The sequence below is a fragment of the Equus quagga genome, chromosome 10 (genome assembly GCF_021613505.1).
Source record: "Equus quagga isolate Etosha38 chromosome 10, UCLA_HA_Equagga_1.0, whole genome shotgun sequence".
Classification (NCBI taxonomy): Eukaryota; Metazoa; Chordata; class Mammalia; order Perissodactyla; family Equidae; genus Equus; species Equus quagga.
Window position 1 is genome coordinate 2,047,590 of NC_060276.1, and position 26,585 is coordinate 2,074,174.

At 59.5% G+C, this 26,585-nt stretch overlaps 1 protein-coding gene across 3 annotated transcripts in view; it reads right to left on the minus strand.

Moving 5' to 3' along the window:
• Positions 1 to 26,585, minus strand: part of ATP2B3 (ATPase plasma membrane Ca2+ transporting 3) — a 56,573-nt gene that overhangs the window by 25,366 nt on the left and 4,622 nt on the right. For all 3 annotated transcript variants that reach the window (XM_046672674.1, XM_046672673.1, XM_046672675.1), the window contains exons 2-18: positions 25,586 to 25,783; positions 25,120 to 25,377; positions 24,610 to 24,735; positions 23,806 to 23,931; positions 20,567 to 20,608; positions 18,720 to 18,884; positions 18,195 to 18,409; positions 17,161 to 17,403; positions 16,521 to 16,762; positions 13,185 to 13,419; positions 8,407 to 8,586; positions 8,165 to 8,252; positions 7,412 to 7,518; positions 6,140 to 6,331; positions 3,791 to 4,004; positions 2,078 to 2,289; positions 863 to 970 (exon numbers count right to left, since the gene is read on the minus strand). In XM_046672674.1, the coding sequence (XP_046528630.1) occupies positions 863 to 970; positions 2,078 to 2,289; positions 3,791 to 4,004; positions 6,140 to 6,331; positions 7,412 to 7,518; positions 8,165 to 8,252; positions 8,407 to 8,586; positions 13,185 to 13,419; positions 16,521 to 16,762; positions 17,161 to 17,403; positions 18,195 to 18,409; positions 18,720 to 18,884; positions 20,567 to 20,608; positions 23,806 to 23,931; positions 24,610 to 24,735; positions 25,120 to 25,377; positions 25,586 to 25,783 (2,951 nt within the window). The remainder of the gene's footprint in view (positions 1 to 862; positions 971 to 2,077; positions 2,290 to 3,790; positions 4,005 to 6,139; positions 6,332 to 7,411; positions 7,519 to 8,164; positions 8,253 to 8,406; positions 8,587 to 13,184; positions 13,420 to 16,520; positions 16,763 to 17,160; positions 17,404 to 18,194; positions 18,410 to 18,719; positions 18,885 to 20,566; positions 20,609 to 23,805; positions 23,932 to 24,609; positions 24,736 to 25,119; positions 25,378 to 25,585; positions 25,784 to 26,585) is intronic.

Genomic DNA, 26,585 nt, shown 5'->3' on the forward strand with positions numbered 1-26,585 from the left:
CAACTCCACTGGCAGGGGACCTGGAAGCTCCTGCCTGGTCTCTCCCGGACCCGCCCTACGTCCACTTGATCTGAGACTCGCAGCCTCCAGAGCTGTGAGAGAAGACCACGTGTTGTTGAAGCGGCTCATCTGTGGTATTTTGCTGTGGCGGCCTGAGCCAACTAAGACACAGGGCAAAGTGGATCCTGGACTCAGCCTTCTACACCAATGTTCTAGAATTCTGGAGAAATGCTTTCAGAGGCCTGCTGTGCAACTGTGGCCTGGGCTGCCCCTCCTGTTCTCTGACCTGCCCCAGCACCCAGCTTCTTTCTTCCTAACATAATCATTGGGCTCTCTGAACTTCCCTTGGCGCCCGGCTCTCACTGCAGCCCACAGAGATTGGGGTGTCCGACTTGCATCTTCCATCAGCTCAGAGTAGTTTCTCAGTTCCCTTGAGACTTTCTCTTTGCCCTTGGAGGATTTAGCAGGGTGTCGTTTAGTTCTAAACATGTGGGGATTTTCCCAGCCACCCAGTTTTAAGGGACAATTTTCAGCTCCTATCATGGGAAGGGGAGTGGAGGGTGGCTTTGCCAGGGTCCTGTGACATTTCAGCCATGGCCTTTTGTGTTCTCTCTGCTGGCACTATCACTTGTGGTCGTGTGCCTGGGTCATGGCATGTCCCAGGCCTGAGCCCTGCTGTGTGGCACCGCCCACCTGAGCAAGCCGCAGGCTTTCCTGGGCACAGGCTCTGAGGCTCCAGAGCAGGGAGCCGGACAGGGGGCCCTGGGCTGCCCACCCTTCCCGGTCATTGTGCCCATCACTGGGGCTGTGGCAGAGCAGACAAAAGGGGGGTGCTGGGAAAGCTGACAAGGCAGACACTTACCTGTCCCCAGACCAGCTCCCCAACGCCAACAAACAGGCACCAGAGCCACTGCTCCGTGGACAGGGGGGAGCAGCTGAAGGGCTTCCCGCCAAACTGGACGATGACAATCTGTGGAAGACGGGTGTGAGGGAGGCACGTCCAGCAGTGGGCCCAGCCCAGCACAGCTCCTGAGCCCGTCCTCCTCCTCTAGCCCTCAGGGTGCATCCTGCCCTCCGGGCCAGCCCAGCCCCCTGCGGGCTTGGCCCCCTGCAGGCCTGGCCTGGTCAGAAAGTCCGAGGGCCCATCGGTTCCCCCAGGCGTGGATTAGCCATATTTCCAGCTCTGTGAACTCAATGCTTTAACATCTGCCCTGCAAACGCTGGCACACCTTGTTCTGGACACCCTGATGGCAGACACAAGTCATCTTGCCTGGTCCTCCTGCTCCCTCATCAACCCCTCCCTCCCAGGGCCGAGCTTTTGAAATACAGACGAACCAACCCAGTGCCCACACCCCAACCACCTCTGTTCCTGGGCTGTCACCCTCCAGGGCCCTCCAGGGCATTGTCCTCCACCCCAGTCACCCAGGGCCCGTTCCCAGATAACCAGGGCCAGCTCTACAGCCCAGAGCCCTGAAATGATTCCTACTAGCGAGTCCTCAGCCTGCTCACCCCACCTCACAATTTTCTCCCCTGGAAACCGCAATAAAGGCTCTTTGCTGCCCACGGTTCCCTGCTCTCCCTCTGCCTCCTGACCAACCCAGGGCTTCCCTGGGTGGTCACTCACGGTGTGGAGGGCCCCCTCCTCTAAGAACCATGAAGAACAAATTATCCTGGCCTGTTGGCCTCACTATGCCTCACATTTTCAATCAAGACACTCTATTTTTGAATGCTCAGCGCCCCCTGGATTGCTGACGGACCAGCCTGTCCAAAACACTCTGGCAGGCAGAGGCCGGTGTGTCAGCACTGGGGACAGAGGGCATCTCCAAAGGAACCTTCTGGAGTTATAGTGGCCTCCCACCAAGGAATCAAGAAATGGGAGTGGCAGGCCTGGAGGGCCCTGTGGGAAGGTCAGTTCTGAGGAAGTCCCACTAGACCCCTCTGGAACCCAGGGCAAGGCTGAGGTGTTCTAAAGATGAAGAAGACCTGCTCTGTGCGTCACAGGGAATGCCGGGAGGGGCGGACCTGACCCTGCGAACGAGACGGGAAGGCCTCCTGCTCCCTCCCTTTTCCCTCCTACCTGAATTGCAAAGGTGCCCAGGACGATGGCGCAGAAGATGGGGTTGCTGAAGATGCCATGGAACACGTTGCGCTCGCCGTGGATCTTGCGGGCGTTGACCTCGTTGAAGAGCTGCATCATGACGAAGGTGTTGAAGATGATGGTGTAGTGCTCCGAGGGCGGCGAGTGCAGGGGCGCGTTCCTCCCGCTGTCGATGTCGAAGAAGAGCTCCCCTGCAAGCCAAGGGCCATGTGAGGGGCGCAGGGTGCCCAGTGGGATGCAGCTCTGGCTGGTGGCCCCCAAGCAATGCTAGGGGCCGTGCGCAGCCCTGACTTTGCAGTGAGATGACTGTGAGGGGACAGGAATGAGTCCCTCATCCTACAGGGTGGCAAACGCAAGCTCACAGCCAAGGCCAGGGGCTCGATCACGGGGGCTGGCACTGAAGCCCGGAGGGCAGGAATGAAGAAGTTACGACGGACGGAGTGTTGTGAACGTGCTTTGCCTCAGACGCAGAGCGCCTCTCTGGTCACTTGCATGCCTGTTGAGTTAGGGGCGGGCTAGGGAGGAGTTGATCAGAGGCTGCAGGGCACAGGGCAGGCCGGCCCTCCTCTGTCTTGTCCCTGGGACCGGACAGCTGGGCTAGGTCCTTGGATGGAGCAAGAGAGGCTTCTGCCCCCAAGAGACCAGATACTGACATTTGGGGGCCCCCGCACCGTGACTCCTGCCCCTCAGCACATGCCGTCCCTGCACACTGAGCTTTGAATCCGCTCCCAGGAAGAGGAGCTGAAAGCTGAGCCTCACCAGGCCCTGGAGGACAGTCACGGTGACCCGGACCACCACATGGTCAAGAATTGCTAGACACATGGAGAGCACCCTGACCTAAGGGAGAAAGGCCACAAACAAAGTAACAACCCCCTCCTCCCCATGTAAACACAGGAGCTGATGCTGGGCACAGGAGAAAACTCCGACAGTCGCCACCCGCAAGGCTCGGTTCTCCACATCTCCGCATGCTGTGGCCGGGGGCCCTGTGGTTTTCTGTCCCCCTTGGCCCAGCCTCCCCCACCATTCCTTTCCTCTGCTGTCGGGTCTCCTGCCCCTGCCTTCCCTCCCCTGCCCTGGCCCCCTTCTTGTTTCCTGAGCCCTCTCACCCCCCAGCCTCCGCCTTTCTCTTCTTTCCCTTCCCTCCTCCATTCTCCCTTCCTTTCCCTCCCTCCCCCTCCTCTTCTCCTCTCCCCTTCTGCTCTCCCTCCTCCTTCTTTCTCTCTTCTCCCTTCCTCTTTTCCTCCTCTCCCTCCTCCTCTCTATCCTCCCTTCTCTGCCTTGCCTCCTTCTACGCTCCCTCTCTCTCCTCCTCCTACCTGCTTCCTCCCTCCCCTCTCCCTCCTCTTGTCCCCTTTCTCTCCTGGTCCTCCTTCTCCCACAACTGCCAGCTGAGCTCTCTGCTCCTTGTCCCCTGGAGAAATAGTCATGGAGTAAGTGGATGGATGGGTGAGTGACCTGGGTCTGGGTGGAGGGTGAGACATCCCACCAACTCTATGGAGCAGTGGAGTTTCTCAGCTGCTCAGGGCCTGGGACACCTCAGTGGGGCACACACAAAGGGACGGCAGGGAGGTGAGGGCTAAGGGGTCCTCACTGAAAATCGGGTCTCCAGATGCTCGGCTATCCCTTCCACCGACAGACAGGGTCGGAGCCCATGGGTCTGGCAACAGCGCACTGTGCCCTGGGGCAACCTACCCACAAAGAGCAGCGTGAAGATGATGGTGAGCTGGTACACCGCGTGGCCTAGTATGTTCTTCATCATGGTGCGGGAGATCAGGGGCTTGTCTCGGCCGTATGGCTTCCGCAGCAGCAGCGATTCGGTGGGGGGCTCCGTTGCCAGGGCCAGAGAGGCAAATGTGTCCATGATCAAGTTCACCCACAACATCTGCACAGCTTTGAGAGGAGAGTCCTGCCAAGAGAAGGCAGTCACCCCAACGTGTGGCTGGAAACCTCACCGGTCCCCTACTCCTGGGAAGAAACTCAGCTTGGGGTCAATGCCACTGGAAAGTCATTCAGGTGAAAATGCGACAAATCTGACCTCTGCATACCATCGTGACCTCCCCACCCTCTGTTTTCTGAAGGTTAGCAGAGAGCTTGCTCTGGGCTTTCCAATTCCTGCTCTTAAAATGTTCCCAGGCTCCCTTCTGCTCTCCCCTGGTGGCAGTGATTTAGAAGATGCGGTCGAAATGGTTAGCAGGGGGCTGCCAACCCCTGTCAGTTGCCCCAGACCATGAAAGAGCCTGACTGATGGGTGCCCTGCTGGTCTCCCACGCCCAAGGGGCAAGAAGAGGCAGAAACTCTGCCCTGGAACTTCCTTCCCCTCATCGCCTCAGAGTTTCTGGTTAAAAACCAGCCCCACAGAAGCCAGATACAAAGGACCACATACTATATGATTCCATTCCTACGAAACTTCCAGAACCAACAGATCCACAGAGACAGACAGCTGATGAGTGGGTGCCAGGGGTTGGGGGAGTGGAGAGTAGGGGAGTGGCTGCTTAGTGGGTACAGGGGTGATGAAAATGTTCTGGAATGAGATAGAGGTGATGGTTGTACAACATTGTGAATGTACTAGAAACCAGTGAATTGTACACTTTAAGATGGTTAAAATGCCTATTACGGTGCAGTTTATGTTAGGTGAATTTTATCTCAATTAAAAAAAAAACCTTTGAAAGGGAGACAAATACATTCTGGACACTCACTAATGGGGAGAATTGGGCTATTGAAAAAGGGGCAGAGAGACAGCTCTGATGGGCTAGTGGTTAAAGTTCGGTGTGCTCCACCTTGGTGGCCCAGGTTCAGTTCCCGGGCATTGGAACCTCACCACTCGTCTGTCAGTAGCCATGCTGTGGGGGCGGCTCACAGAGAAGAACTGGAAGGACTCACAACTAGAATATACAACTACGTAGTGGGGCTTTGGGCAGACACACACAAAAAAGAGGAAGATTGGCAACAGATGTTAGCTCAGGACGACTCTTTCCCAGCAAAGAAAAACAAGGGCAGAGGCTCCTCCAGAGGTGAAATCTGGAGCTCCTGTCAGCCCCAGCCCTTCCACTCCTAGGTCCAGACCCAAGAGCAGTGAGAACACAGGCCCACACAGAGCCTCGTCCACGTGTGTTCACAGCAGCACTAGTCCCAGTAGCCAACAGGGGGAAGCAACCCAAGAGTCCATTGATGGAGGAATGGAGAAAAACATGTGATCCATCTATGCAACAGAACATTATTCTGCCATCAAAAGGAATGAAGTAGCGATGTGTGCTACAGCACAGGTGGACCTTGAAAACACTGTGCCAAGCGAAAGGTGCAAGACACAAACCACCACCTATTATTTGATTCCACTTATATGAAAGTCCAGAATAGGTAAGTCTGTAGAGACAGACATTAGATTGTTGGGTATCAGGGGCTTGGGGAGAGGGGACTGGGGAGTGACTGCTAATGGGAACAGGGTTTCCTTTTGGGGTGAGGGAAATGTTCCGGAATTAGATAGAGGTGATGATTGCACAATTTTGTGACTATACTAAAACAAATCCACTGAATTTTACACTCTCAAAAGGTGAATTCTGTGGTATGTGAACTTTATCTTAATAAAAAAATCTTCGGGGCCAGCCCCAGTGGCCTACTAGTTAAGTTTGGTGCGCTCGGCTTCGGCAGCCTGGGTTTGCAGGTTCAGTTCCTGGGTGAGGACCTACACCACTTATCAGCCATGCTGTGGTGGTGATCCACATGCAAAATAGAGGAATACTGGCACAGATGTTAGCTCAGGGCTAGTCTTCCTCAGCAAAAAGAGGAAGACTGGAAACAGACGTTAGCTCAGGGTGAATCTTCCTCACCAAAAAAAAAAAAAAAAAAACCTGTAGCAAAGAAAACACCTGGCTCTCCCAACTAGACCCTCAGGCAGGAGCTTCCCAGCCCACACACTCCTGGGAGCGGGCTCCCCTGGGCTTGCTCTCTGCACTGGGGTCCAGGTGCCCAAGGCAGAAGGGGCCCCATGGGTTATGGGAGGAGAGCCCAGAGTTCTCCTCGGGCATGGTGGTCCCCAGTGCCCACCTGAGTAATGCAGGCGCCCGTGAAGGCCACAATCACGGCCACCACGTTGACTGTCAGCTGGAACTGCAGGAACTTTGAGATGCTGTCGTACACGTTGCGGCCCCACATGACCGCCTTGACAATGCTGGTGAAGTTGTCATCGGTCAGGATGATGTCCGAGGCCTCCTTGGCCACGTCAGTCCCTGCGATGCCCTGGGGGGCATACACACAGTGTCTGCGAGCCCCTTTCCCAGCCCCTCTGGGCTGGCTCCCCCCCTTCCCTTTCAAAAGAAGCTCCCCACCAGCTGGGAATGCAGCACGGTGAGGGGCTCTGTTCATAAACAAAGAGGGTGCTGCCACTGGGGCCACCAACATGGCCTTACTCACAAGGCCCAGCTGCCACTGTGTGGCCACCAACCGGTCTTTTGTCCTGTCTTAGTGTGCTAGAGTAGCTTGCCACATAAGGAGGCCCTGGGAGTCCTGAACGGGGACACCTCTGGCAGAGCGAGGACAAGTCCTCCCGGCCCACACAGGGGTGTTTGGAGGAGGACTCCCGTCCTTGCTGCTCGAAGCCTCAGACGCAGGGACAGCACACTCTGTCCGCCGCCCTGAGGCCGGGCCCTGTGTTGCTCCAGTGCGTCCTCCAAGCCCCCGGGCACTGGGGCCTGGTCTCTCTGGGGGCTGGGTTCTGGGAAGGACTGGCTGGTGCCCCCGGGGCCTGCACGTGGTGGGCCAGACTGAATGGGGCGGAATGAAGGGCACTCCTTCTCGGGAGGGTGGGGAGAAGGGCTCGCTGGGGTTCTGCCTTTGGTGGCTGAGCACAGCTCCCTGCAAAAGGCCGTGGGGCCAGGGCCGGCCACTGGCCACCCTGCTCAGTGGGGTCTGGGTTTTACAGCAGGAATTAGCTCCATGTAAGCAACAGGAGAGAAGCACAGAGGAAAAGCTTGTTTGGGGCTCTGCTGATTACACTTGGGGCCAAGGTCCACTTAGACTGGACTGGGAGTGGGTGAGGCAGGCACACAACTGGCAAGTCCCCTGCCCCATGGCAATGTGGCTGGGCCCCACTGTCACCTCGGGCATCATCACATCAGATACCTTTAAACAAATCACACGTGTGTCCCCTGACCAGCAGAGCCTGAGGAGGCCCAAGTGGGCAGGATGTGAGAGAAAGAAACTTCTGGCACTCTGCGACTTGCTTCAACACTAGCTCCCACCTTCCTACACAAAGCTAATATCCTCGGGACACAGGGCCCAGCCTGGGGTGGTGAGCCAGGCTGGCGCTGGGTGGCTTACCATGGCGAAGCCCACATCTGCTTTCTTGAGGGCTGGCCCGTCGTTCGTGCCATCCCCCGTCACGGCCACCACCTGTCGCTGCTCGCCAGTCGTGCTGTCAATAATCCCTGGAACACAGAGCGGCGCCATCTGTGGGCCTGTGTGACCAGCCCAGGGGGCTCTGGGGGGCTGGGTAGCTCTGGAAAGCCTTTGGGATTGTGACTGTGTCTACTGCCCCCAATCCTCCAAGCTCCCTGTCACCTTTGTACCCTGACTGGCAGCCTCGTCCCTCTCATCCCACCCTGGTCCATCACCCAGTGAGATGATATAGGGCCGTGTGATTTGGTGGAAGGCAAGGGCCCAGCACCATGTGACTTGGAGAAACGTCTCCCTCTCCTGGGCCTCAGTTTCCCCATCTGTTATGATGAGAGGCCAGCCTCTACTGGTGTCTTTCATTCATGTTGTTAGCTCAGAGAGGAGGAGGGGTGAGCTCTGGCACGTCAGCCCTTTGAGGGGGTCTCCATTATTATCCCCATGTCCCCAGTGAGGAAACTGAGGTTTGGGGAGAGCCAGTGATTCGCTCTCAGACACAAAGCAAGTCTCCAGTGGCAACAGGTCCAGAGCTGAGGACTCTGTTTCCTGAGCCGGCCCTGAAAACCTGTCTGGGAGCAGATAACATGCGGGGGGGATGGCTGCACTCAGCCAGCGCCGTGTCACCTTGGGAAGGGACAAGGGACAGGGCAGGGGTGGGTGGGGGTGAGCTAGCTCCATTACCTTTGACCAGAGTGTGCTTGTCAGTGGGAGATGATCGGGCGAGGACCCTCAGCTTGGGCCACACCTTGTCCAGACGCTCCTGTTCTATCTGGGAGGGGCAAGCACACAGATGCTGCAGAGCCTCGGGGGCTGGGCAGGTGGGGCTGAGCAGAGATGGGGTGGGGAGAAACAGCCAGAACCCTGGACCGAGGTGGGCAGAAATGGGTGGCCCCCTACGGGAAGGCCGATGGGCTGGGAGCTACCTCGCCTTTCTCATTGCGGATGCGCCGGTTGAATTCTTTTCCTTCCAGGCACAGGAAGTCCTCCCCTGGCTGGATGATGCCACACTTGGCCGCGATGGCCCGGGCCGTGTTGATGTTGTCTCCAGTCACCATGCGGACTGTAATGCCAGCACGTTGGCATTTGCGGATAGCTTCAGGGACCTGGAAGAGACAAGAGAGGTGCGTGGGGTCATCAAGGCAAGGCACATTTGTGTCCAGGCTGTATCCTCTCCTCCATCCAGATCTGCAGCCCTCCCCCCTCACTGTGGTCCCAGGGAAGGGCCCCTGAGAAGGGCAGCCCAGAGGAGGCGAGGAGAGGCCTGTCTGCTCTGATGCCACTGTCAGTCTAGCCCGAAGTGGGCAGGGCGCCCCCCTCAGTCCCTGAGCGCCCCCCTCCCCAAGGTGCCTCCTTCACTGGGCCAAGCTCTGGGGACCAGCAACGACTCAGACCCAGGCCCTGACACCATGAGTAAGGCTAGGAGAAGCCACCGGAAGCTTTTACACTGTCGAGGGGCACCATCGGAGTTGTATCTGGAAAGGTGAGCCCAGAAGCCCATCCCTCTGGGGCCTGACTCAGGGCAGGCTCCCGGCCGGCCATCAGCTGCTGCGGGCGGAACTCTGGGCCCCTTGCTCACTTGTCTCCGCCGTTTCTACAGCATACCTTTTTCTACAAAAAATTGAAGGCCTGCGGAGCCGAGCGTTTTCCATGATGAGGCATTCTCACTATTCATCAGGGGAATGGAACACTGCTTTGGTTACAGAGCACACATTTCCATTTTCTAAATATAATATTAGACTTTGGTAAAGGGGGGAGAAAAAGAGGTCCCCTTGGTGCTGAGTGGAAAATGGGCTGAAGGGAGCTGAGAGGTGGTGGCATTGTCCCAGAGAGTGGAGATGCTCTGGCTCCCCAATTAATGAGGAGGTGGCTCTTGAGCCTGGAGACTGCAGTGGGGAGGGCAGCTGGGCAGATGGTGCTTGTGCAGCCAGGGAGGGGAGAGGACAAGGAGGAGGGGAGGAATGGGTTCAGAGCTTGGGGAACTGGATAAGGAGGTCGGGCCGAGGCCTGTGAGATGCTTGGATGCAGCCCCTGCGAGGGGTGCAGCCTGGGGAGCCCCGGCTCCCTGCTCTGTCCGATGGGCCCAGCGCACCCACCTGCCAGACCCCAGTGAGCACCACTGGGCTGACGAAAGCCCTGGGAACAGTCTGAGCTTGAGGAGAGACGGGGAGGGAACACGCAGTGTGCCGGGTGTGCCCCAAAGGCCAGGACTAGGAGCCCGGGGACAGGGGCGTGAGCTGGCCCACACAGACTTGACGGCCAGAGGAGCAGGAGCCAGGTGGTGGGGGCGGGGCGGGGCAGGGCAGCCGGGAGACCCCAGGGGAGGCAGGCAGCAGGTGGGGCTGGGTGGGGGGTAGGTGCACTCTGACCTGGGAGTCCCCAGCACGCTGGTGGTCCCCAAGGCCCCCAAGGCAGGGGGTCAGGGTGTGGGCTGGTTGTTCCCTCAGCCAGGGAGAGAGAGGGCATGACAAGAGGGGAGGCCTGCGGCCCAGCCAGAGGGGCCCCCACTTCAGGGTTGTGACAGAGCAACCCTGTGATTCCTGTAGCAAATACTGCCAAGTGGCCTGGAAGGCCAAGCTCCTGGAAAGGGGCTGCATCTCGTACCTCCAATAATGTGTCTCTTTGCTCCAGGACTTAGGGACACTTTTTGCCCTTTGGGGATCTTGGGGTGCTGGATGATGAGCTACAGGGAGACACTCCCCTTCCAGCAAGCTCCCTCCTGGCCCTGAAGCGTCTGGAAGCCACTCCTCTGCTGCCACCAAGTGGCCGTGATGAGCTGGAAACCCGGGAGCCCTAGACCGGGGCCTTGCTCGCCTTCTCTGGGTGCAGCCCAGGCCGGCTCACTTTCCGCGGAAAGGCCCTCGGCCTCCCAGCCAGCGGGCAGGAAGCCTCCCTCCCTCTGCAGGTGCCCTCTCCCTCATGGGGCGGCTGTCCTTCCTCACCTGTCGCCCCGTGCTCCTCGTCCAGCCCCAGCCCAGCCGTGATGCCGATGTGCTCCTGGAGGCCTGACGGCATGGCAGCCAGCCGGCTGCGTGGAGGAGGCCCGCACCCCTCCAGCATTAACGCGGCCCACGCCCAGGGGCCCTGCAGCCCCGCAGCCTGCCTCTGGCTGCAGTCGCCCCACGCCTCTAGGCGCCTTGGCAGGTTTAATGGCGCCCCATCCACCCTGCCGCCTGCCACCCAGCACTCCACCGGGCCCTCGGCGCTCCCTCCTTGGCCACCATCTGGCAGGCCAGTCTCCATGGGGGTTTGCCTGGCCTCCCCAGCCTGGCCATGTTGGTGCCATCTGCTGCCCAGACTCACTCAGCCACTCTCAAGCCAGAGAGGAGCTGTCCCGTCCCCTGGGCCCTTCTGCCAAGGCCATCTCTGGAGCTCACAGGAGTGGCCCATTGCTCGGCCTCGGGGACTCTCCCGCCACGGCAGCCACTGTGGGGCCTTCACTGTACCCTTCTTTGGACTTTTGCCTGTGTTCCACCACTAGAAGGCCAGGCCTTGCCCCACCCATGTGCAGCCATTCTGGACAGTTCCATCTGACCCCCAACCCCAGTCTAGCCTCGTTGATGCCTCTGTAAATGAGCCGACTTGGACCAGAAGATGCCCGCTGCAGTCCTGTTTACATCTGCGACTCGAGCTTTGAGTGGCTCAACAAATGTTTCTGCTAGGAACGAGGAGAAGCCTGCAGGGCTCCTCGGCCTGGGGACCAGGCAGGAAGGGCTCCCTGGGCTGTGCGGCCGGGAGTGGCTTCACACCCTACACCCCTCCGTCCGGGCAAGTGGCTGAGGTAGAAGGGGAGGGCGGGCGGGTCATGATGGTGGGGAAAGGGCCTTGGCCAGGCTCTGGGAGTTGGGGAACGCCACCATCTTGGGTCTGTGCGCACTCCGGCGGGAGCCCCGGCCTTCTGGCAGCTTCACACGGCCCCAGCAACTGGGCAGAAAAGTTTAGAGCTGCCACTGTCGACACCTCCCCGGAAGTAACGAGGGGACACCCACCACCCCAGGAGCAGCACAGAACACCAGCCAGCGGCCCGCAGCCGTGTGGGGTGTTGGGGGGTGTGGAGAGCGGCTCCATCCCGAAGGGCAAGGCCATCAGGTCTACGCAAGGGCAACACAACTTTGTGACTCGGCTTTGCTGCATGGACACAGCCCTCCTCCGCTCTGTGCCTCAGTTTTTCCCTGGTCTGATAAAGGGAGAGGCCTGGCCCCTGTGTCCCTGGGGGTGGCTGTGCCACCCTCAGCAGCGCCTTCTCCTCTTGCTCTCCCAAGCTGCTCCTCCCATCACCTACATTTGCCAGGCCTGTATCTCTGGCTGGAAGTCTCTCCCCTCCCCTCTGTCACCATCCATTTCCTCCCAGGCCAGCCTCCATGTGTCCCCACTCTGCATGCAGTGGCCTCTACCTCCTTGGAATGTGGGGACGTGCCATCACTGATAACCTGTGGCTGGCGTTCAGATGTGCCAAGCACCGACTTATGAATCAAGGGTCTTTGGTCCTTGATCCAATGTGTGAATGCCTGTCTCCCGAACGAGAGCCCAGAAGCTTCTCCTCCATTGTGTCAGCACCCTCCAGGACAGCTAGTTTACATACGTGTTTTCAGGCTAATTGGCAGGATCAAAGTGGCCCTGACTCTAACATGAGGTAGGCACCGCTAGAAAGGTCCTGGGAGCAGAGAGATGGTCCCTCCATGTCTCTGGCAACCTGCACCTCCTGTGCCTTGCACACTCCCTCTGGGACCTGGTGTCCTACAGCCCTGGCAAGCTCTCCCTCCCTCAAGGATCTCCCACCTTTAAGAACCAACAACTCTCTCCATTGCTCCTTCACTCTACTCCCTGTCCAGCTTCTGCCCTATTTCTCTGTTCCCCCTTCAGAAAAGCTCTTGATAAGGTTGTCCATGTGCTGGCTCCTTCCCCGCCGTCCCACAGAATCTGTGAGGTCAAGGTCTCCAGTGACCTCTCAATGTCGAGGGCCCACTGCAGCCAGGATTGGGCTAAGCCACCCTCGTGCTTCAGCCACATGGCCCTCTCAGTTTCCCCTCTCTGCCTAGCCCATTCCTTCAAGTCTCCTTGGCAGGGTCCTCCTGCCTCTGCTCAGGCATGCCCACTCCAAGACATCACTCATGTAAAGCTGCTTCTGGATTCTCTCTCCTGCCAGGACCTCTGCTCTGAGCTCTCCTACCCACTTGACATCTCCATGGGGACGTCCTAAACCTCACTCAGCCCCAACCAAACCCTCAACCAAGAACTTCCCAGCCTGGTGATGGCAGTGCCACCTGCCCACCTCTCCAAACCACAGCCCTGGGAGCTGTGCCCGGCTCTTCCCTCTCCCTCGTCACCTGCTCCAGTCCATCAGTCCTGGGGGTGTCGAGGTTCTAACTGCCACCCCCTCTCACCTGGTGGAGGCAGAGCCTGAGCCAGGGCTGGAGGCCAGCGGGAGGGGGCCTTCCAGAGGGCAGGTCAGAGCCTCCATGTAGGAGCAAGGGCGAGAGGATGAGGGGGGTGAAGTGCACCAAGGAGGGTGTGATCTGGGGTGCGGTGCCCACACTCACCTTTCCAGACTCCTCCAGCAGGTGGCAGTTCGCTCTACCTATAACTCTAGCAGGAAGTGGTGTGGCAGCCAGGAAGGAGGGAGAAAGGGTTGGGTCTCTCCTTGCAGTGACATGCCCCTCCACCCATCCCAACAACCCAGCCGCTCAGAGAAGTGGGTGGTTACCTCGGGTCGCACAGGGTCCTCGATGCCCACGACAGCTATGCAGGTGAGGTCGCCCACCACCTCATTCTCATTGTCCCAGTCAGGCTCCTGGGCAGCAGAGAAGTCGCGGTAGGCGATGCAGATGGTGCGGAGGCCGTCGCAAGCCATCGGCTCAATGATCTTCTTCACCATGTCGTCCCGGTCCCGAGGGCGGAAGCTGCGCAGTTCTCCGTTGCTGTTTAAGATGTTGGTGCACCTGGGGCAGGGACAGAACACGAGGAGCAGGTGCCATGAGGCCAGGGGAGCCGGCTGGCCGAGAGTCTTGGCGGGTATCAGCCTGAGCCCTCCATCCGACAAGGTAGACAGGCTTCTCCAAGGAGGGAGGCGCTCTACTTTTGCAGGGCCTGAGAGTGTACCCCCCAATTCATGCTCTCCCACAACCTCAGAATGTGACCTTATTTGGAAATAGGGTTGCTGCAAAGTTAAGATGAGGTCATACTGGATGAGGGTGGGGCCTTGATCCAATAACTGGTGTCCTTATAAAAAGAGAAGAGTACACACAGAGACGCACAGGGACAAGGCCATGTGACAACAGAGGCAGAGCCTGGAGTGAGGCAGCTGCCCACCAAGGAAGGCCAAGGGTGCCGGTGACCGCCAGAAGCTGGAGACAGCGGTGATCCTCCCCTGGAGGCTTTGTGGGGAGCCAGGCCCTGTCTACACCTGGATCTCAGACTTCTGGCCTCCAGAACTGGGAGAAACTAGATTTCTGTTGTTTTAAGCCATCAGGTTTATGGTACTTGGTTCCGGCAGGCCTAGGAGCTGGAGACTCATAGACTGGTCTAAGAGAGCCAAGCAGGAGGCCGGAGCACAGCTCCATCACAGCTCCACCGGTGTTCGATGGGCGCTGGGGCACATCACACTTGCGACACTGGGCTTCGGGGCAAGAGTGTGGAACATCAACATAAACTGAGTGCCACAGAGTGGGGCCACGGCAAGGCAGCAACTGTGGCATGGGCCCTGATGACCCTGGAAGCTTCTCAGAAGGGCCAGGGTGGGGCAGGCTGCAGGATTCAGGTGTGGAAGAGGAAAGAGCAAAGGAACCAAGGGCCCTAGAGGCAGGCGAGGTGGAAGGGTGAGGAGGGTCTCCAAACAGACTGGTGAGGAAGGAGAGAAGGAGCTGGCTGCAGAGGTCAGGGTGGGCAGTGAGGATGAAGCAAAAGCCGGCACGGACCCCGGTCTTTCTGGGGATTCACCCATGCAATTCTCACAACACTCTCAGGAGGTAAGTATTCCTGCCATTGCCATGCTACAGTGGGAGACTGAGGCCTGGGGTGGGGAGTAAGGTGGTCACGTTCACACAGTCAGCAAAGAGCAGGGCCAGCCCGGTGGCGTAGTGGTTAAGTTTGGGCGCTCCACTTTGGCAGCCCAGGGTTTGTGGGTTCGGATCCTGGGTGTGGACCTACATACCGCTCATCAAGCCATGCTGAGGCAGCATCCCTCATACAAAACAGAGGAAGATGGGCAGAGATGTTAGCTCAGAGACAAGAAAAAAACAGGAGGATTGGCAACAGATGTTAGCTTTGGGCCAGTCTTCCTCACCAGAAATAAAAAATTGCAGAGCTGGGGTTGGAGCCCAGTGCCCAACTACAGAAACTGGGCTCTTAGCCATGGTACCCACCAAAGGAGAGGCACAGAAAGAGGTGGGGTCCTCCAAGTCCAGCCGCCACATCTGCTGGGAGCCAGTGGGACGGCTTCAGGGAGCAGGTGGCCTTTGCACCAGGCTGGGGAGGCTGTGCCTGGACAGAGTTTGAGAGGGGAGCATTCTGGGTGGCGCAGCAGTCAGTAGAGGCCAGGACACAGCCAGGTGGGGGCACACTCAGCCGTCCTGGGAGGCAGGGAGCCTCGGATGGCCTGCTGAGGACTCTGTCCTGAAGGCCCTGGAAGGCCAGCTATGAGCTCAGAGGCACAATCAGGTCATGTCTCAGAAGGTGGCTCTGGAGGAAGTGAGGCGCCAGGTGGGCAGGGGAGGGCTGCTAGATACTGAGGAAGAGAGAGGCTGAGGCTGGGGGCGGGGCACTGAGAGGACTTGGGGCAGGGTACTTGGAGGCGGGGCTGCGTGCTCCCCGCTCAGCTTTTCTAACAGCTTTATTGAAACATAATTCACACACCACACAATTCACTCATTTAAAATGTCCAATTCAGTGGCTTTTAGTATATCCAGAGTTGTGCGACCATCCCCACAGCCAGCTTCAGAACATTTTCATCACCTCTAAAAGAAACCCCGCACAAACAAGAAGAGAAAAAAACATTTGTGCATCCAAGGACGAATCAAGAGACTGAAAAGACAGCCCATGGAATGGGAGGGAATCTGCAATCAGATCTGTGTCGAGGATCTAGTCTCTAGAACGTACAGAGAGCTCTCGTGGCCGACAGCAAACAGCTGCCTCGGATCAAAGGGCTGGACTGGACGTCTCTCCAAAGAAGACACACAAAGGGCCAAGGAGCACAGGAAAGGTGCCAACCCCACCGGCCATCAGGAAATGACATCAAAACCACCACAAGATCCTGCCTCACATCCACTAGGATGGCTGGAATCATAATAATAAGAAGAAAAAAACCAGAAAATAACATACGTTGGTGAGGATGAGGAGAAGCCAGACCCCTCCTGCACTGGTGGGAACAGCAAATGGTGCAGCCCCACAGAAAGCAGGCCGGCGCCTCCCCCCAGAATCAGACGCAGAGTTCCCCTTTGACCCAGCAGTTCCACTCCAAGGACTAGACCCAAGAGAAGTGAAAGCAGTGTTCAAACAAAAACCTGTACGCTCATATTCACAGCAGCATTATTCATAATAGCCCAAAGGTGGAAACAGCCCAGCTGTCCATCAGCAGGTGACTGGATAAACGAAGTGTGGTGTATCCATCCGATGGAAGGTTATTCCGCCATAAAAAGGGGTGAAGTTCTGCCACATGCTACACCGTGGATGGACCTTGGAAACATTATGCTGAGAGAAAGGAGCCAGACACAAAAGGCCATAGATGGCATGATTCCATTCCTATGAAAGGTCCAGAAGACGCAAATCCGTGGAGACAGAAAGGAGATGAGTGGCTGCCAGGGGCTGGGGGGGTGGGGATCTGGGGGAGAGACTGCTTAATGGGTATGGGGCTTCCTCCGGGGTTGATGAAACGTTCTGGAACTAGACAGTGGCGGTGGCACAACACTGAATGCACTTAACGACACTGAACTGCGCACTTTAAGGTGACGAAAATGGCCAATTTGACGCTATGTCTGTTTTACCACAATAATAAAACCAGAGACCCCACGCTCCTTAGCTGCCTCCGCCCTGGGCAGCCACTCACTTTTTCAGCAGGATCTCCGAGGCGCCCTTGCTGAAGAGGCGGAAGCCGCCGTCGGGCGTGCGGATGACCGTGCTCATGGACTTGCGGACTGAGTTGAAGGTGTACACTTTGTAAAGCTTATCTTCCGGAATCTGCTCTCGCACAGGCTGGAAGTCCCGCTTCAGGTCCAGGACGAAGCCCAGCAGGGCACACTCCGTCTTGTTGCCCACTTGGCGTGGGAGAGCCCCTTCCTTCTCTGGAGGCTGTGAGGTGAGGAGAATCAGCACGGTGTGAGGGCCAAGTCCTCCCACCTTGCTGCTCCCAGGGACCCAGCCTGGCTGCGGCCACGACATCTTTAGGGCATGGTGGCAGGGAGCCAAGGAGGGCCTCCACTGTGGACTAGGTGGGCAGGTTTCCCACCATTCATTGGGCTTGGAAGGGGCTTCCAGAACCCGCGGGCCCTGCCCAGCAGCCAGGGTGGGACTACTGGGTCCAGAGATGAGGAAGAGGGTGTTCAGCACCCCAGAGACCATCGTAGCTCTGGTTAAACGGTTTTCCGAGAGCTAGCGAGCCCCTGGCGACAGCTCTCATTGCACCCCTCGTCAGGCCCTGCCCTCGCCCACCCTCGCTGGGTCCAGCCTGCCACCCACTCTCAGCTCACTAGTATTTTGGTGGTGTAGGCACTGTTGATGGAGATGGCGTGGACCAGGAGGTCGAGGATCTTGGGTGTCAGGGCGCTGGGGGCTGGAATCTCCTTGTAGTGAGTGTCCCCGAGGTAGGACTGGACCACGGTCATACGGTTGGTGGTGAGTGTGCCCGTCTTGTCCGAGCAGATGGCCGTGGCATTGCCCATGGTCTCGCAGGCATCCAGGTGGCGGACCAGGTTGTTGTCCCTCATCATTTTCTGTAAAGGGCACAGGCAGGGGCTTGGGTAGCCAGTTGTCCTTGGGAGGTTGGCCCAGGGGGTGGGGGAGCAAGAGGTTGTCAACACAACATCATGTATGACTCTGCTTTGCCCGACCAGCTTTCCATGTGGCACTAACAGCCCAGGGGCCTCAGTTGGCAGGCACACACCGTCACCGCTGGGCTGCCAGCAGTGCCCAAAGACTCAGCTCAGAATGGCTACAGAGCGGTGGTGAGGCCTAGGTAGTGGGCCTGTAAGATGTAAGGACTCTTATCAGACACACCGATTGGTTGACTCTGGGCGGCCACTCTCCCCAGAGCTCACCCTGGGTCTCCATGCTGCCTAGGACAACCCCCCACCCACAGCCCCTCTCATGGCCCTGCAGCACCCCCACTCCCCACCCCCCACAGCCATGCTCCGAATACTGTCTCCAAGGTCCTCCGTCCTCCTCTGATCATCCTTCCTCTCCGCCCCTATCTCTGCAAGTGGCACCAGCACCCTTAGCTCCCTGGGCCCTCCGTGTCCCCCGCTTTCATCCTGCAGATGCCAGGTCTCTCCCACCGCCTGCCTGGTTTCTGGCTCCTCTCACCGTGGCCAGAAAGCCGGGCAGCGAAGGATGTCTGCGTTCAGCTCTTGGTCCCTGCTCAGGCTCCCTGCTCTTCCCCTGAGTGATCCCAAACTTTCTCTAGTCCCCACTGCGTCCAAGTTGCTTAACGGCTTCGCACCCCAGTTTCTGGGTCTGTATCCTGGTATCAAGGGATTCTTATTCCTATTGTGTTTATTATTATTACCTTGACAGAGTAAGCTAAGGAGATGGTGACAGCAAGAGGGAGGCCCTCCGGGACAGCCACGACCAGCACAGTGACACCGATGATGAAGAACTTCACGAAGTACTGCACATAGACCGGCGTGCACTCCGCCAGCCACACCCGGCCGTCGACGACGAAGGTCTCAATCACAAAGTAGAGGACCAGGATGATGACGGTGATGGCAGACATCACCAGCCCTGCCCAGCCACGACAGAGGCCATGGGGGTGGGGGCAGGAAGTGGGGTCGGCAGGGGCGAGGGAAGGAGAGAGCAGGAGGGAAGAGGAGATAAGGGATGCTGCAGCTGGCACCAGCTCGAGCCTGCGTTGGGTGAGGCCTCCCGGAGGGCTGGGAATCCATGCTCACTGGAGAGGGGCTGGACTTTGATGGCCACCATCGGCCCCTGGGCTGTCCCCTTGCCGCCTGGCACATCCCTTTCCCACTTGCTCTCCAAGGCCTGGTCTTACGTCCAGGAGCCCGTACCCTCCGTGCCCATCGGGGGCCCCCACCTGCTTTCCCGATCTGCACAGCCAGTTTGGTGAGCTTGCCCTGAAGGACGGATTTCTCCTTCTTGGGCACGGTGGCTTTCTTCTTCTCCCGCTCTTCCATCTCCCCGCCCTCCGCGCTCTTCAGAGGCTGCATTTCCATGGCAACCGCCCCATCCTGCTTCTTAGCTGCATAAGAGGAACCCCATGGCCAAGGTTAGGGCCCAGTGGCTGGGGTCACAGCTACAAGGGGCCTTCAGAGGGAAAGACATGCCACACCATACGAGAGGACACGGGGTTCAGGGGGTTTCTCTGATTTCCAAGTGTCACACGGCATGGAGGCTAGCTCCTCTCCCTCCTCTCTCCTTGTCAGCCCAGTCCCTCCTGAGGCAGGTGGGTGGGCCGCTCCAGTGCTGTCCTGGGCGGGACAGAGAAGGTTCTCTCGGGGTCTTGCAGGGGAAGGAAGGACAGACACAAGCACGAGTAACTTGGGCACACAGACAGGGGGGCCAGCCCCAAATCTCAATACCTGAGAGCAGAGGCCTGGGGCCCAAGGAATGTTCCAGAACCCTGAGCTGACTCATTGGCCCACTGGTGTCCAAGACACCTCTCCACTCCCCTCAGGGAGGCCCAGGAGGCCCTGCACTCTCCTCCCCTGCTCCCTACTCAGGCTGTCTCTTCTCCCACCGACCCCTTGGTTGGGCCCCTTGTCCATCGGGGCCTAGCTCACCTGAGCCCGCGCCCTGGCCGCCTCCTGCTGCAGCTGGAAGGGGCTGCTCTGGGCAAACCTCACGCCTCTCTCCTTGTGGAGCCTTCCTGCCTCCTCTCTGGAACAGGTGGCCCCCCCGGCTCCTCATGCTACCCCTGACAGGGGGGTGGGGGGTCCCCCACCCTGCCTTCACAACCTCTGTCACTTTATACATTCTGGCCTGCAGTGTCTTCAATTGTACTGCCCCACGTAAGCCTGTTCTTCTCCCACCTGGAGGGGGCACTCGCCCCCGCCACTCGTCCTTTTCCCTCACTGCTCTTGTCCCCACCCAATGGGGTTCTTGGTGCTCCTGACACCACCTCTGCACGGCTCCTGCCACCTCGCGGCATTAGCTGTTTCCTCTTCCTTCCAGTCTTCCCACCCATCCCTTGTCCCCTCGACTGTCTGAGGCCACTCACCGATGGCTTCTTCTTTCCAGGGGCCTCAGGCCAGAGGCCTTGGCCTCAGCGACACTTATGGCCCCACCCAGCTGGGCCACTCTAGCCTCATGCCCCACCAACTGCCACTCCCTGCCCCAGCCTGGGGCCCTAGTCACTGGGCTGTCCCGTGCCCCAAATGCCCTCCCCATTGCAGCTATCCTTGAGCTCTGGTTTGCTTGTCTGATCCCATCTCGGTCCTGGGTCTCTGGGTTCCATGCTGCACTTGAGTTTTGCCCCTGGGCCGCATCTCTGGACCGTGACCTTCCTGAGGGCCAGGACCAGGCTTTATCCACCTTTCAATCCTCAGATCCTACGACTGCCTGCTGACAAGCCTTCAGCCCGGCCACAGAGTGTCGGCACCACCAGGCATCCAGGCCAAGAGCGGAACAGGCGGCGGCCCCTCGGACGGCCACCCAGCCACCTCGCCTCTAAGGCCCAGCAGAAAGGCAGCTGAACTGGGAAACCCACGGGCCTGATAGGTCTTGGGCGAGTCACCCTCTCAGTTTCCTCTCCAGGATGCTTGCTCACAGGTGATCTTTGTGCACTCCCGGCGGGGTCTGCAGACGGGCCGCCCCGTCCCACTCACCTGGTCTCTAGGTGCTGCTCCTGCAATGAGGTGGGCACCCACTCCCCCCCCGTGCCATGCCCTCCCTACCCCACCCTGAGTGCAGGGCTCGCATTACCTTTGGTCTGGCTACTCTCCATCGCCCCATCCTGCTGCTTGCCTACAATGGAAGAGGAACGACAGACACGGAGACTTGAGAACATCCACGTGGCCCTGGCACACACACACACACACACGCACAGGACAGTGGGCTATAGACAGTGCAGCCAGCGAGCACAGGGGACGGGGAGGTGGGAAGAGGAGGGCCCTGTACTCCCCAGGCTCACACAACGCCCTCTCACCACCTCCCGACATGTGGGCGCCTTGACCCAGTCCTCCACTGAAGCCCCAGAGCCAGCTCTGGATGGACCCTGGGTCACATGCAGCCGGCAGTGGGGCTTTCCACCAGGGCTGCCAACACAGGGAGTTATTGCTGCCAGGTGTCCGGTCCCAGCTGTGCCGCCTTGAGAAGGGCCTCTAGTGGAAACATGCGTTGCCCCCAGAACCAGCAGGGAGGTATACCTAGATGGTTCCTAACCTCTGGTGGCCTAGAGATTAGCCTCCTCTGCAGTGCGGCCAGCAGTTAGCTCTGTGTGTGATTTAGAGGAATCTGCCGGGCTTGGGGCACCAGGCTGAGTGCTGGGCACCTCGCAGCACTGCGGGGACGGGCAGGGGTAGGGACAGGTGGGGCACCAGGTGGACCCGTACGGGGACTCATTCATGAAAGTGCTCTACAACCACAAGGACCATAGCTGAGTGTCAGGGACTGCAGCAGTGACTGGCTTCCCAAGGCCAAGGTAAACAGCGCTGGTGGCGCTTCTGGTTTCCAAGGTAAGGAAGGACTGCCACTTGGGGAGGGCCCAGGAGACCTGACAAGCAAGGGGACCACAGCAGTGAGCCCGGCACTGTGCTCAGGCTCAGGCTCTGCACCCTAGCTCCTCCTGCCTCACCTTCCCCAGAGCATCATGGGTGGGACATCAGTTTGGGGGGCTTTCTCGGGGGCCACACTTGTGCTGGCCTCAAATCCAGAGATGACTGACAGGGGGCAGGAGGGGTTTGTGGACTGGCCTGTCAGCCACCACCCAATAGCTCATGTCACTAGGGATCCAGGAACACAAACAGGGTGCCAGGTGACTACCAGGTAGTGGGGTCTGGTCTGGGGGTCCCAGGGGGGAGGGAGAGGCCCTCTGCAGGGCGAGGTGCAGTGTGAGTCAGGCCCTCTCTGCCCAGGGCCGCTGTAGGGGTACGGGGGTTGAGTGAAGGAGACTTCTGCGGGGAGGGGAGATACCCATAGACACAGAGTGACGATACAGTGCAATGAGGGGGTGTTGCCGGAAGCCCTGGGGCCCTGGGGGCCCAGAGGAAGGATGGACCCAGAGGACCCAGGCTGCAGACAGGGCCGGGGAGGCCTCTGGAGGAGGGAGAGAGGTTTGGGATGAGCATTATGGGAGGGAGAGAGACAGGAGCCAAGGGAGGGAGGAGGAGGGGAGCGAGGATGCCCCAAGGAGAAAGGTGATTAGGAGTCAAGGCCAAAAGGCAAGAAACCGGTTGGGGGGCAGCGGGTGGACAGGGAGTGTTGGACCCCCAGACGAGGTCAGGAGGAAGCAAGGGTGAGGGCCAGGGGGAGGCGCCAGGTGTGGCCACCCTCCTGTCTCCACAGAGGCCCAGGCCTTGGGCTGAGACCTTGGCAAGGGGTTGAGGGTGCTGCTGTCCCCTCCCTGGAGGCTGGCCAGCTCCGCTCCCCCTCCAGAGCCCCCTCAGGGTTCCCCTCCTCCAGGAAGCTGGCTGGTGGAGATGCCCCTCTGACTCCTAAGTAGCACAGCCCGGGGGTGCTGTTGGGGAGAGGAGCTGGGGTGAGGGAGGGACCTGTGGGGGCTGGAGGAGTTTCATCGAGGTCTAAGAGGAGGAGCCTAGGACCAAGTCCTGAAGGAAGCCAACATTTAAGGGACCAAGCAGGAGGGGAGGAGCCTGGGAAGGAGTGTGGAAGGGGCACCTTGCCAACCAGCCAGCAGGGTGTCGATGGAAGGCCGCTAGGCAAAGTCAGCTGGGCCTCCCTGGAGAGAGGCATGGGGACTCTAGCCCAGCCCATGAGGCCTAGGGCCCGCCCACTAACCTGCTTACCAGCCTGTGGACCCCAGGGCACTCACTGTGGAGAGACCTGAGCTGAGCTCTGCAGGGAGGCAGGGCTGGGTGTGGCAAACGTGGCTGTGAGGGGTGGGCCTGGCCATCCAGGAGCAGGGAGGTGTCCGTGCAGAGAGGCCGGGCCCAGGCTGCCAGGATACAGGGCCCAAAGAAGCTTCTAGGCAATAGTGGCTCATCTATTTCTTCCCTCACTGCCTCTAGGAGCAGGGTGGCCCAGGGCCGGGGACACTAGCATATCTTTCCTTAATGCTGACCTGTGCCCATGTTGCTGGGACTGGGCAGACTGATCATGCCTGCTCGCTGGGCCCAGTGGCCTTGACTGACTGAGGTGGGGCCAGTGACTGCCAACCCTCTGTCCCCTGCCCAGCTCACCAGCCCCAGCATCTCATTGCCCCCGGAGGCCCCGGGTGCAGGCTTCCGGCCCACGTTCTCCCCACACGTGTGCGGTTTCCTTGCACTTCTTTCTAGTGGGCCCAGGTGGATTCTCTCAGAGGTGAGGCGCACATCTAGAAAACTCTGCTCCCCACCTGGTTTGACTGCAGAAGTGGCCTGAAGGGAGACCCAGGTCAGAACAAGGTGAGTGGTGAGCAGGTGCAGGCCTGAGTCACAGACGGGAGCAGGCTCCTGACCCTAGGCCCTGAGACAGCGTGCGGGGGCGCTGAGAGCAGCTCCACAGTCTTGTAAGCTCTGTTCTGAGGACTGGAGGGGACCCTGGCCATGCCTGGGGCTCAGAGCAGTGGCAAGAGGAGGCAGCAGGGGGGCCGTGCGTCAGGCTGGCTATAGGGCTGGGCTCTCAGAAGACATCTGTCCCTCGACATTGCTTTCCCTTGGGTGAGGGCCCCCGCCCCATCCCAGCATCCTCTGGCCCCTGGGTGCCATGTTGGCCTGGGACCCTCAGCACCACCATGGGGGTTGAACACCCCCAAGGGTGGGCAGGAGGCCCCCGGCACACACGACCCAAAGCCTTCAGGGAATAGCCATCCGAGGGACGCTGCCTGTACACAGAACTGGGGGGCCCCAACCTGCTGGCTCTGGGGCAAAGACCCCAGAAGAGGGGTCCGCAAAAGGAATCAGAAGAGAGGGTATGGCCTCCCACCCCCGGAGCTGGAGCTGGAGCTGCATGGAAGGAGGGCCAGCCCCCATCGGCGCTGGGACTGGAGGTCAGCGTCACCTTACCCTTCTTATCCTTCTTCTCCTCCTCCTCTCCGCCTGCTCCGAGCAAGGTGAAGATGATGCCTGTCTGGGAGTTCACACCGACGGCCGTCACCACCATTCTTCCGGAACCTTCCATGACGTGAGTACCTGGCATAGCAACACAGAGAGACCGAGACAGAGATTCTCACCGCCAGGTGGGAGGCAGGCTCGGCACCTGCAGCCTGCCCCAGGAATCCCAGAAGCAGGCGCTCAGTGTCTGGAGGTCCCTGGAGGCTGTGTTGACCCTAAGCCTAGGCTGAAGCCTCATCTCCAGCTTGGAGGGGACCCGGAGGCCTGCACAGGAGCAGCTACTTGCCCAGAGGCAGAGGGTGAGCTGTTCACAGGGTCCGGCTGGGGCCTCCAGCCCCTCTGTATTGTTTCACACTGCATTTGCCACTGGGATAAACATTGGGCTAAAGCAGAACCTTCTAGAAAGGGAACACTGCCCCCACTGGCTCTTTTTCAGGGTCTGGATTAGGGAGAAACAGACCCAGAGCCAGTCCCCACCTTGAGGTGGCCCTCCCAGGCTGAGAGGACCCATTTCCTTCCCCGGCAGCTGGAGCTGCCCCTGTCATGCCTCCCACTGGCCACTCTGGCCTTGTGGAGGGCAAAGTCTGCAGACTCTCTAACCAGAAGCGCTACTCAGGAGGGCCTTCATTGAGGGGGTTGCCAGGTCCAATGGCTTCCAAGGCTCCTCAGTGCTGGGCTGGTTCAGAGGGTGCTGGCCGGCCGGCCGCATCCTGGCATCCCCATGGGCTCCGCCGGCCAGGGCCTTTGAAGGCTCACCTGAGAGCAGCATGGGGTCTTTGTCGGCTGACTTGCGCACGTGGTCCGACTCGCCAGTCAGGGAGCTCTCATCGATCTTGAGGTCGTTGCCCTGGATGAGCACGCCGTCGGCAGGCAGCAGGTCTCCTAAGACCAGCAGGTGGCCAGAACCAGAGGCAATGGGCCCCGGCAGCCTTTCTTTCTGACGCCTCCCACCTCCCCCAAGGCAGGTCCCACTGGATGTGGGGCCCTCTTCCTTCAGTCTCCTCCTTTCCGGGGGGATCCACCCACCCTAGCCCTGTTATCTAGCTCCCAGGGAATGGGGACAACAGAAGCATCTTGCAGTGCTGGGGAAGCCTTCAACAGACTGTGGGGACAGCCTACTTCCTGGGGCTCTGCCTCCTGCCCATGCTCCCCACCTCCAGCCTCCCGCAGATGAGGACACACGTGCTCCTGGAGAGAAGGCCCACTCTCCCCCCGAGACGGGAGCTGAGCTTCCTTTGCAGGGTGGGTCACGATGGGCACACTCACCATACTTGACCTGGGCGATGTCGCCCACCACCAGTGCGGCCACAGGGACCTGGAGGAGCTGCCCATTGCGGATGACTGTGAACTTCTGCTCCTGCTCGATGCGGCTCTGCAGGCCCCGGAACTGCTTCTCCTTGCTCCAGTCATTGAAAGCTGTGACCAGCACCACGCAGACTACAGACAGCAGGATGGCGGCCCCCTCGATCCAACCGGCCTCAGCCTCGCCTTCATCTTCTGCCCCGGCTGACACATTCCCGCACGCTGCACCGACGACAGAAGGGAAGGACAGAGGTGGCAGAGGAGTCACTCCCACCGGCTCCTTCCTGCCACCAGGGTTGGGACATCCTGTGACCCTCCCTTGTCTCAGGTTCCACCCCTGCCCTCCTGCCAGCCCAACTGTGCTGCTGCCCTCATCCTGCCTCTTCCTGCCAGGTCCTCCCTCACCAGCCCTCCGGGCCCTGCCCCTCACCCTCACTCTCCTCTCCGGGTGGCGCATAGAACGAGAGGCCCAGGGAGACGATGGCAGCCACCTCTAGGATGATGAGGGTCACGTCCTGCAGGGCCTCCCACACCAGCTGCAGGAAGGTCTTGGGCTGCTTGGGAGGGATGAAGTTCTGCCCGTAGATCTGCCTGCGCTTCTCCAAGTCACTGGCATTGTCGGCCAGACCTGCGCGGTGTGGGGACGGAGAGCAGACGCACAGGAGGAGAGGATGGGAAAGGCTGGCCCCGCTCCCGCCCTGCACGACCCCGCTCCATCCTCCCCTTCTCACCCTGCATGCCTGTGTCTCCCTCTAGACTGAAAGCTCCTAGAAGGTGGGGACTGCACGGGCCTGGCGCCCAGAGCCTTTCTGAAAACCCTGGGGACATGTATGTAGGAGTGCATGTGTGACCCCTCTAGCCACCTAGACAGTGTGGGCATGCGGCCACGCACCGGCGTGGAGCCCCTACCACGAGGAAGGGCTGGACCATCCTCCTGATACGTTTGGGGAGGTCTAGGGACTACGGCGGGTCCCTCTGAAGGGGGGATGTAAAGGAAAGTGCTAATACCCAACGTGGGGGGAGGCCAGAGGGAACCCAGCTGGGCCAGGGATGGCCAAGTGTCACCCAGAGACAGAAGCAAAAGAGACCAGTCAAGGCTTTCTCAGGGTGTGCAGGGCCTGGCATGAGACTGGGATGCAGGCCAGGGGGAAGCATCCCACTCTCGGCTGTGCCCCGGGTGGCTGATCCCAACATGGGCCATGAGGGAGCAGGAGGTGCTTGTCCGATCCCACCAGGGTCCAGAGGAGGAAACTGAGGCCAGGAAGGAAAGGGCCCTGTGCTTGAGTTGGGGCTCTTGACTGCAGCTCAGGACCCCTCTGCTGCCCCATCCATCGGACCGCAGGTCAGGATGGTGGGAGCCTCACAGATGCTGAGCCACCAAGAGGCAGGCAAAGTCAAACCATGTGTGCAGGACACAGAGCCCTTACTGT